The 9,565-nt window shown below is 29.2% G+C and overlaps 1 protein-coding gene across 1 annotated transcript; it reads right to left on the bottom strand.

Annotated features, from left to right (window-relative positions):
* Positions 1 to 6,185: 6,185 nt before the first annotated feature.
* LOC126709279 (probable xyloglucan endotransglucosylase/hydrolase protein 30) lies at positions 6,186 to 9,336 on the bottom strand. The gene is made up of 4 exons (XM_050409450.1): positions 9,047 to 9,336; positions 8,782 to 8,882; positions 7,959 to 8,167; positions 6,186 to 6,839 (listed from the first exon to the last, which is right to left on the bottom strand). Exons 1-4 carry the CDS (start codon positions 9,264 to 9,266, stop codon positions 6,311 to 6,313), a joined length of 1,059 nt encoding a protein of 352 aa, XP_050265407.1. The 5' UTR covers positions 9,267 to 9,336; the 3' UTR covers positions 6,186 to 6,310.
* Between the last annotated feature and the right edge of the window lie 229 nt (positions 9,337 to 9,565).

Raw genomic sequence — 9,565 nt, 5'->3', positions numbered from 1 at the left:
CAACCCAACTATATATATTAATATATATATATATATACACACACTAATATATATATATTCATTGTTGACCAAAGTTCAACATGTATCCTATCCTTAAATAATAGAGTTCATGTTCCTTTTCTTCTCTGGCCAATGCAAAAACATTTTGTGTCTGGAATTATTTCTTGTAACATTTTCACGGATTTACCTCATTTCCTTTGACAAGTTTTTCTTTTGGGTAATTTGCCTTTTTTTTAGAACTTTTTAAAAAATTGTTAGAGAAAATCTATAGCCATTAACATTTGGATCAATTTTAACAATTAAAGTTCATGACGAGAATATATTTTTTAAACTAAACAACTGCATTATTTTTCAGCTACAAAAATCTACTATTAAGATGGTTTGTAGTATCTTTCTTAATATTCAAGTATCTAAACGTATCTAAATTATTTTTTGATGGCATAACTTTAAATAGTAAATATATTCCAGTATCTAAAAAGTCACTACAATTCAGTTTTATCATGTATGGCCATTTTTTTCTCAAAAAAAAAAATCATGTACGGACTTTTTATTTTATTTTATTTATTTTTTATCTGAATATCATGTATGGCCATTGGCCTTGTCCATATCACACTGGACATAAGATAAGCTTAAAGTGTCACTTTCACGGCAGACTAATCAATGAATCAGGTGAGGCACTTATATCTTTCTTTGGTTTCTTTTCGTCTAACAAGTCACAGCTATCTTGTTTGAAAGTGGTAGAGCTAGAAATTTTTTTTGAGAAAGTTAAAATATAATTTAAAAAAAAAACTTAAATACAAAGAATAACATATATGTATATATATATATAAAATTTATTTATTACTTATATATGGAATGTTTGTAATTTCGATTTAACATATGATATTTTATTACCTAAACAAAAATATTAAATCAAATAAATCTTTACATCTTTGCAAAAAGAAAAAAAAAAGACTAAGTCTTGACATGTCTAAAAATATACAAGTCAATTTAATAAAAATAAAATATAATTAAATTATGTATGATATATATTAAATGCAATTTAATTTAATGAACTATGTATAACATCAGATGAAATAAAAAATATATAAGTCAACTATATAAATGCATTATATGTTTTTAGGAAAATCGAGGAGGCATTATTAAAATTTATGTCCAAAATTTATTATTTTAACCAAAAAAACAATAGGGGGGGAGTTTATAAATAATTAGAACAAAACTAGAAATAATTAAAATATTGATCTCAATCTTATTTAGATGTTTGAAAGGAAAAGAATGAAATGGAAAATAACCTTCTTCTTTTTTTAAAGATGTGATAGGGTTTGAACTTTATAGTGATTGCTTTTTATTACTAGACTAGAGAGCAATTAGGTTATGATGTAGGTTGTATTTGAACTCATGTCCCTTATTCAATTGCAAATAAACTTAACTAATTGAGATAACTAAAACTCACAATATTGTTTTGAGAGTTGTTGAATGGAAAATAATAGAAAACAATATTTTTATACAAACATTACATTATGTTATTTCTTTAATAAAAATAAGGTTATTGATATTAAAAGAAATAAAGGTATAATGGAGACTTCTTCTTTTTTAAGAACACTAAATATTTTTAACACACACATAGGGAGAGATGAGAAAATTTTAAAGAAACTGACAGCAGTGTATATTTAAAATGGTCTAACTTTGAATATACAACACAGGCTTTCATGGAGACTTTTGAATTTTGATAATAAAAAAATTCCTCCTATTTTCTTATATTTTGGAGGAATTAAAAATTGTGATTTAGAGAGAAAGAAAATGATTAGTGAATAAAAATTCCTTTAAAATATTTGTCTTTCAATTCATTTCCAACTCCCAATTAGATAATGAAAATAATATACTTCAAATTTTCCCCCAATATGTTACCTCTATCTTTCCCAAACACCGTGTGCATCCAATGGCATTTTGTGCTTGTTTATACATTATAATGACATTAAAATGAGGCAAAAATGCCTTTTTGTCCTTACATTAACCTACTCCAATCTCTAAGATGACTAAAAATGCCCCAAAACCATCAAAATGACCGAAATACCCTAGAAACTTTTGGTTATTTTGGTGGTTTCAAGTATTTTAGGTCATTTTAAAAGTTTTGAGGTATTTTTGGTCATTTTAGAGAATTCATAGTATTTTTGCTCATTCTAGAGGATTTGAGAGCATTTTGGCCATTTTAACAATTTTAGGGTATTTTGGCCATTATATCTAATGGTTTCGATTGGCTAACTACTTTACTGGTGGTGATGAAGGTGGCAAGAAAGCTAGCAAATTAAAGGTTTTTATATTGTTAACACTGATTAGGGGGGCCTGGTCATGATGGTGATGGATTGTGAAAGTGGACGTGGTATTTGCGATACTAGCAAGCCTTTAAGGGTTTTTTTTTTTTTTTTTTGGTTAACAAATTCATTATTGTTTCCTTTTTAGATAGGATAGAATTGCAATTTATAACGTCTGTTTCATGATAATTATTATTTTTAATCAAGTTAAGATACCAATTAGTTTTTGATATAAACAAGATTTGAAACCCCAAATATTTTACCTTTTTTTTTATGAGAACAATTATATTTTTACCAAATTTTAACCATAAACAAATAACTTTTTAACCAAAAAAAAAAAAAAACTAATTTAAATGGACAATAATAATAAGTTTATTAGCAATGACATCTTCTGCATATTGGTTCCAAGAAATATAAATTAGCGTGACATCTTTCTTCTATCATTTTCTTCTGAATCAAAAAATTTTAACATTTCTGAGAGGACAGCTATATATGAACTACCGCCTTTGGAAAGCACTAGAATGCTAACAAGGGACCGTATTGCTAAGTCAGAGTAATCAAAATTAATGTAATTAAAAAGACATTAACCTACGCCAATCTCTTTTAGTTATAATCACAAATCACAATAAAGAATTTTGAAAACAGTTTACGACTATTGTCACATCACAATTGATTGAGCTAAGAAATACAATAATACTATCGAGTTAGAATGTCATTATCATATGTATGAATGTAATTAGATGCCATAATTTTAAGGCGGAACGAACAAAACCTTATCTTGTGTATTGTTTGTCTAGATATTATCGATTATCGATTATGACATTTTGAGCTTACGTTTCTTTTTTTCTTTTTTATTTTGGAGAAACAGCTTACCTTTCGTTTTGTACAATGTTGACTATATCAAAGTTAGAACTTCATACTATCACAAAGTTTATAAAATTAAGCTACGAAACTTATGTAGAGTGGAAGCAAGGCCACGTCAATTTTTGAAAATTATTGATAATTTTCAGGGGAAAAAAGAAAAACTCGTCTGTAAACAATAACATCAAAGACAAGAAAGAGTTTAGCACCAAAAAAAAAAAAAAAAAAAAAAAAAAAAAAAAAAAAAAGACAAGAAAGAGATACTTATTTGATAAAAATTTATGTTTATTATCTATTTATTTCTTGTTATGTGACATCATTTCATAATCATAAGAATGGTTAATATTATTCTAGAAAAATTTTCTAGGGTTGCTTTTCTTTCCTTTCAAAAGCACTGAAACCATAACAGAAAGTGTCAGTTTTTATATAGTTGGAGATGAAAATTTTGAATCTTAAATATCTCTATTGGAAATACTAAAAGATGTTAACCAATTAAATTACATTGCTTTTAGGAAGCGTTTGATTGTTTGGTTCATATTTTGTTACAAGATTATGGTACAAAATATGGAATTAGGAAGCAAACAAATATGAGAATAAAATCTGGACAATATGAAAATAAATAATTCTCTTACTATGTTATCTTTTCATACAAACAATATGATTAATTGAATTATTCATTTCTAGATATAATATTAATCTTATAATTACCTCTAAGCCAAAGTTTTTTTTTTTCTTTTTTTGGTTTTGTATGGGCATTATTTGCAAGCGGAACAAGCATACCTTTCTTCTTCTTCTTTTGAGACCAAAAAGAGGGTCTTTGATGTAGACTCATCAACTCCATGTTACGTGACAGTAAGGGTAATACCACATGTACCACTGGAACCTTTCTCAACTTGAACTAAGTTCTTTATTTTTGTGAACTTGGACGAAGTTCTTAATTAAACACTAGATAATGTCCCGCACGATGCACGAATACTTTGCAATCTCATTTGAAATAAATTTTATGTGTATTAAGACTAATATATAATACTCATTTTGTTGTATAATATTTACATTTGCTCACAATATTGTTGAATGCTTTAAAACTTGATTTTCTTAATTCATATTTTATAAAACTAAAAAATAAAATTTGTCTTAGAATTGGTTTCCAAATATTGAGTGGAATTACTTTACTAATCTAAAATTATGAGGTTGAAATTGCATAGTTTTTCCACATTTCTATGAGACCATAACATATTATAATATTTATGGTAAAAAATATACTTTATTTTTTAAACTGATTAAATGATTTTGAAATCTATAAATAATAATTTAAAACATAAAATAGTTTCATATCTTGAAATTACATAAATTTAAGCAACCTCTCAAATACTTCCTCAACCATTCAATTCTTACAATCAAATACAGAGACCCCAATCTCATACACCAATTTTATTATTTTATTGAAATTAAGGAAATTATTTGTAAGTATCAATATAGAGAGAACACGATTAAACAAAGAAAAACTGGCTAAAAACAAATGTTTTTCAAGATCTAGTTGCCAATGACTAGGCTTCTATATCCCCCCAAAAAAAAAAAAACAAAAAACAAAAACAAAAAAGGGGAAACACTCTAAAATCATCATTGACTTTTATTTTTATCGCTATAGTTCATACAACACTAAATAGTAGCAAAAAACTACAAAGAAACCTACAAAGTTTGAGTTCTAAAAAAGAATAAAAATAAATAAATAAAATAGCTAACCTCATCAATAATTAATAAAAAATGCAAGTTTCCTTCCTTTGTCGAAGCCAAGTCATATGAGTTAGGACTAAATGGGATGACAATGTTGGAGTTAGATAGGTGCCATTAAAAATTTGAAGGTAAATAACATCGTTCTTGGCTTAGGAGTATTTGAGAAAGAATGACATGAAAGGTTGCAGGCTGATGTATAAAAATGAGCAAAAGTGCAAGAAGTGAAAATGGTGAATGGAAATGCAAAGAATTTTGTGTGTGTGAGAGAGAAAAAATCTTGAAACATTAAACTAAAGTAACCAAAGAGTAGTCTTGAAACATTGAACTAAAAAAACCAAAGAGTCCTTATTTTTCAATTTGTTCTTATCTCTTATGTGACACTTGAGAGTTTTTTAATTTTAATTATCTTTCAAAGAGTGCGTTACATGGCAAAATTTCATGATCTCTAATGTGAGAACTTTACTTTATATATATATATATATATATTGATTATGTGCTTGTTTTAGTTTATTTATTTATAATTAAACAAACAATCATAAAATGTAACTTCTGTGAGTCTAAGTTTCAAAATAATACTAAGGCCTTAAATGATCATTCGTAGCTTTCAACACTAACGAATATTCCATTTACAAGTATCTATTTCAAATTAATGGAATTCTTGAGTTTTGTATATGATGGCATTTTATCTCTGGCACGTCTATTACTACTATATATCCTCAACTTCTTACCTATTTATCATACAGTAACATTATGAACTATAGCAATTCCTCTCTATCAAAAAAAGATAAATATTTTCCTCAAAATGTCTCATAAAAAAAAAAAAAAAACAAAAAAAAAAACAAAACAAAAAGATAAATGGTAAGCAAATATTTTCTATGGGTAAATTGCAAATTACACCCCTAAAGTTTGGGGGTATTTTAGATTTTACATCCTGAAATTTCAGAATTTAGATTTTACCTCCTGAAGTTTGAAAATGTTTGAATTTTACACTTTAACGTTTCAAAATTTAGATTTTACTCCTCTAAAGTTTGGGAGTGTTTGAATTTTACTCTCTAAAATTTTTGAATGTTTGGATTTTATATCTTGAAATTTCTGAATTTTTTTTAATGAAAACTTTATTAATCTAGAGATTTGAAACTATAGCTAAGGTTTATCTAGAAAGAAAAAGAAACCATAGCTAAGGTCGAATATATTATGCTATTAGTAGATTTGAGTGATAGGGTCTTGCCAAAGGGGGAAAAAAACTTTCCTTATTGTTATTATTTAGAAAAAGCAAGAAACTTCATAACGATTTAATCTGTTTTAGTGAAATAAATAAATAAATAAACATTATAAATAAAATTTCACAAAACCAACACGTACCATAAGTACATTTTAAATTACAATATCAATAGTAGATATGATCACATATTACTATTAGAGGCTGAAGAAGAAATTGGGGTCCGACTTCGCCGCTTTGATTGCCTTGATTGTTTGTGGTGGCTCCCTCCAAATCTCAATCTTCCAGTGTCTTTGAACCGCTGCTTCTCATCTCGACTAATGATACATTCGGGTGGTGGCACGGGGTAACGCAACGTATCATAGCAATAAGAGTAATACATGAACCTTTGGCGGAACCACCGCATGGCTTGGCGGCGCTTACGTGTCATGATTGCATAGTCTTGGCTGACTAGGTAAGCATCCTTTTCAGCACAAACATCAGCAGCCGAGACTTGCTCAATTGGGTCCGTGGCGCAACCCTCTAGGACAAGGTCCTTGAATTCGGCTACAAAGGGTGCATACTTGTAATTCACTTTGTATCTACCTCCCGACGTGGCCCAATTTGAAGCGTCCCATATGGTTGTGTACAGTGACATCGGCTTTGATGGGTAGTCACCACCCATTGCATCATTTTTCACCACCTCTCTTATTGGAACTTCATCGATATAAAATCTGTTCATTCCAAAATTATTAAAAAAACAAATAAAGTCATAAAATTGACATAATTATATTACCATATTTCATGTATCAAACTCACGGGGGTAGAATTTAGTGATAAACAGTGTATGATAAGTCAACAAATATGTCTTATTATTAACGCAATTATAGTAACACGTGTAATGTCACGAACAGTTGCTTCTTATAAACGTTGAGCTAGAAAAATTCAATTGCGGTTGAAGACTAATCGTTATTATAGTTAATAAAAATATTGAAATATCTTAGGTAGGTGGATATGGCCAGCAATTTTTTGTCGCTGGTATAGGAATTTATGAGTTATCCCCTAGTTTGGCAGCCTAAGAAATTAACTATAAAGAATACAAATTTGTCCCACATGCTTACTTATAGCGCATGGACCAAGCCCCTTCTCACCAAATAAGTTGGAAAAGTGGACTAGCTAAAATAAGATCGAATATTTATATAGTTTAGCTGTTCAAAAGGAAGTAATTGAAGGTAATTTCATAGAAAATTATTCAATATTTTTAGGAGTTACATAATATGGTACTCCTTCACCTAATTTAACAGTTGATCACGTTAATTAAATTTATTATGAAACTCATTATTCAAATATAAGAATAGGGAATACTATACTAGCTTTAGAGATTACAAAGTCACAACCCACACGCAACAGCAATCACTACTACCTCTCGTGGGGTCAAACAAAACATACTACAACAAAGAAAGAGGTTATAGAGGGTAATGCTACAATTATAATAATTTTCACAACTAATTTCATACTTACTAAGTTGACAAATTATTATTATTATATAGAACCATCAATAACACTAAATTATTATTCAATATTAACAATTTGCCACAATAGAAAATTGTGAATTTTTTAATTTTGGTGTGACTATATACTTATTGGATGTAAAAGGCAGAACATGTTAACAAAGTGGTATCCAATCATCCCTAAAAAAAAATTTAAAAAAAAAAAAAAAAAAAAGAAGAAGAAGAAGAAGGTGGTATCCAATCCATAAAAGGACTTCGCAAAAGCAGAAAGAAGAAGCAAATTGGTAAAAAAAAAAAAAAAGAAAAAAAAAAAGAGGAAAGCATAAAATAAAAAACACTTACATAGTTTTATTGGCAGTCCAAAGAATGCTGTATCGGTGGAACTCCTTGGAGGGGTCAAACCAAAGACGATACCGCTCCTCCCGGCCGCGGTTTGTGCTACCATTACCGTACAAATTGGTTTGGAACCTCCATGGCTTACCTTCAAGGTTCCCTAAAAACTCGAAGTCTAACTCATCATGGCTCTTCTCAAATACGTCACCGTTTGATGTCTGTATATATATATATATGGAAGATGTCAACAAAAATCAACCATGATCATGAAAATTTATTCTAATCATGTAGGAATATGGTGCATGACGGTTTTGCAGGGCATGGGCAGATAATTCATAGCAGTGACGAATTGGTCTTTTATATTTTTGGGAAATTAAAAAAAAACAAGGAACTAATTTTTAGGCTTAAAACGTTGATGCATACACCGAGAATAGTGTGTGTACATATATAGAAAACTATTTATGGATTTGAAACGTTAGTGTGGAGTTTGAAAAAGTAAAATCTCTACTTTTAATTGCATGCCAGATTCAATTGATTGCTTACGTTCGTAGTTATGTTTCTGAAGAATTCCAATTGTTGAAAGGAAAAGTCTTTTATGGTGTACTAAAAAAAAAATTCTATTTCCTTTTCTGTTTCCTCTTTTTTTTTTCTTTTTTTTTTTTTCAGAACGAACCAAACAAGAGGATAAAAAACTTAATAATAATTCTCAAAGATTATGAAAAGGATGTCAAAATTTCAAAATAACAAACAAGAGATTAGGCTTCTATCCTATCTATTATATTTGAAAAAAAGACGGACAATATTTAGAAAGCTGAATTAATGACCTACGTACATAAAAGGCAACACAGATGCCGGCCGTGTAATCTGATGGCAACTTGATGTTAGCGCTGAAGAACCCATGTTTGTATAGGTTGGAGGAGATGAAGCCCGAACCTATCAACAACCATAACCAGAACCAATCAATGAGAAGAAAGAAAGAAAAGGTTTTGGCAAAAAAAAGAGGATATATGGTGTAGTTAAATGATTAAATTTACCATATTCAATATTTCAATATTTTAGCCTTTTGGAACAATCGATAATTTAATAAGGGTACGTACCTGTGAAGCGATCAAGGAGAAGACGGACGCCTTTGCCGTTGGGGGAGCGAACAAGGTTGCCGTCACCGAAGAGAGGAGTGTAGCCTTGGTTGAAAGGGATGGTGGTCAGATTGCTGAAAGCCGCGTTGGCTATGGAGATTAACAAAAAGATAGAGAAGAGCGCAAACGTTTTCGATGCTCCAAAACCAAAACCATAACAACAACGTAATAAATCATCCATGTTTTTCTCTCTTCCCACCACTTCTCTTTGCGTTTTCTGCAAGTTTATTTTTATATATATACACAAATACAAATTAAAACAGTGAAGACATTTAATGCAAAGGATGAGAGAGAGAGTGAACCATCTGTGGCTGCTGAGTTTTTATTTTTTTATTTTTTATTTCATTGTATGTACGAGAATGCCCTTCTTATGTTGGGATATTATTATTATAGGCTGCCTACTGTGGACGGTTATATATATTGTATATATATAGAATATAGTTGGGGTTGTTGGAAATTTGTGATTTTTTTAAAGAGTAG

The sequence above is a fragment of the Quercus robur genome, chromosome 12 (genome assembly GCF_932294415.1).
Source record: "Quercus robur chromosome 12, dhQueRobu3.1, whole genome shotgun sequence".
Classification (NCBI taxonomy): Eukaryota; Viridiplantae; Streptophyta; class Magnoliopsida; order Fagales; family Fagaceae; genus Quercus; species Quercus robur.
This window is presented reverse-complemented; position numbering and strand designations above follow the sequence as displayed.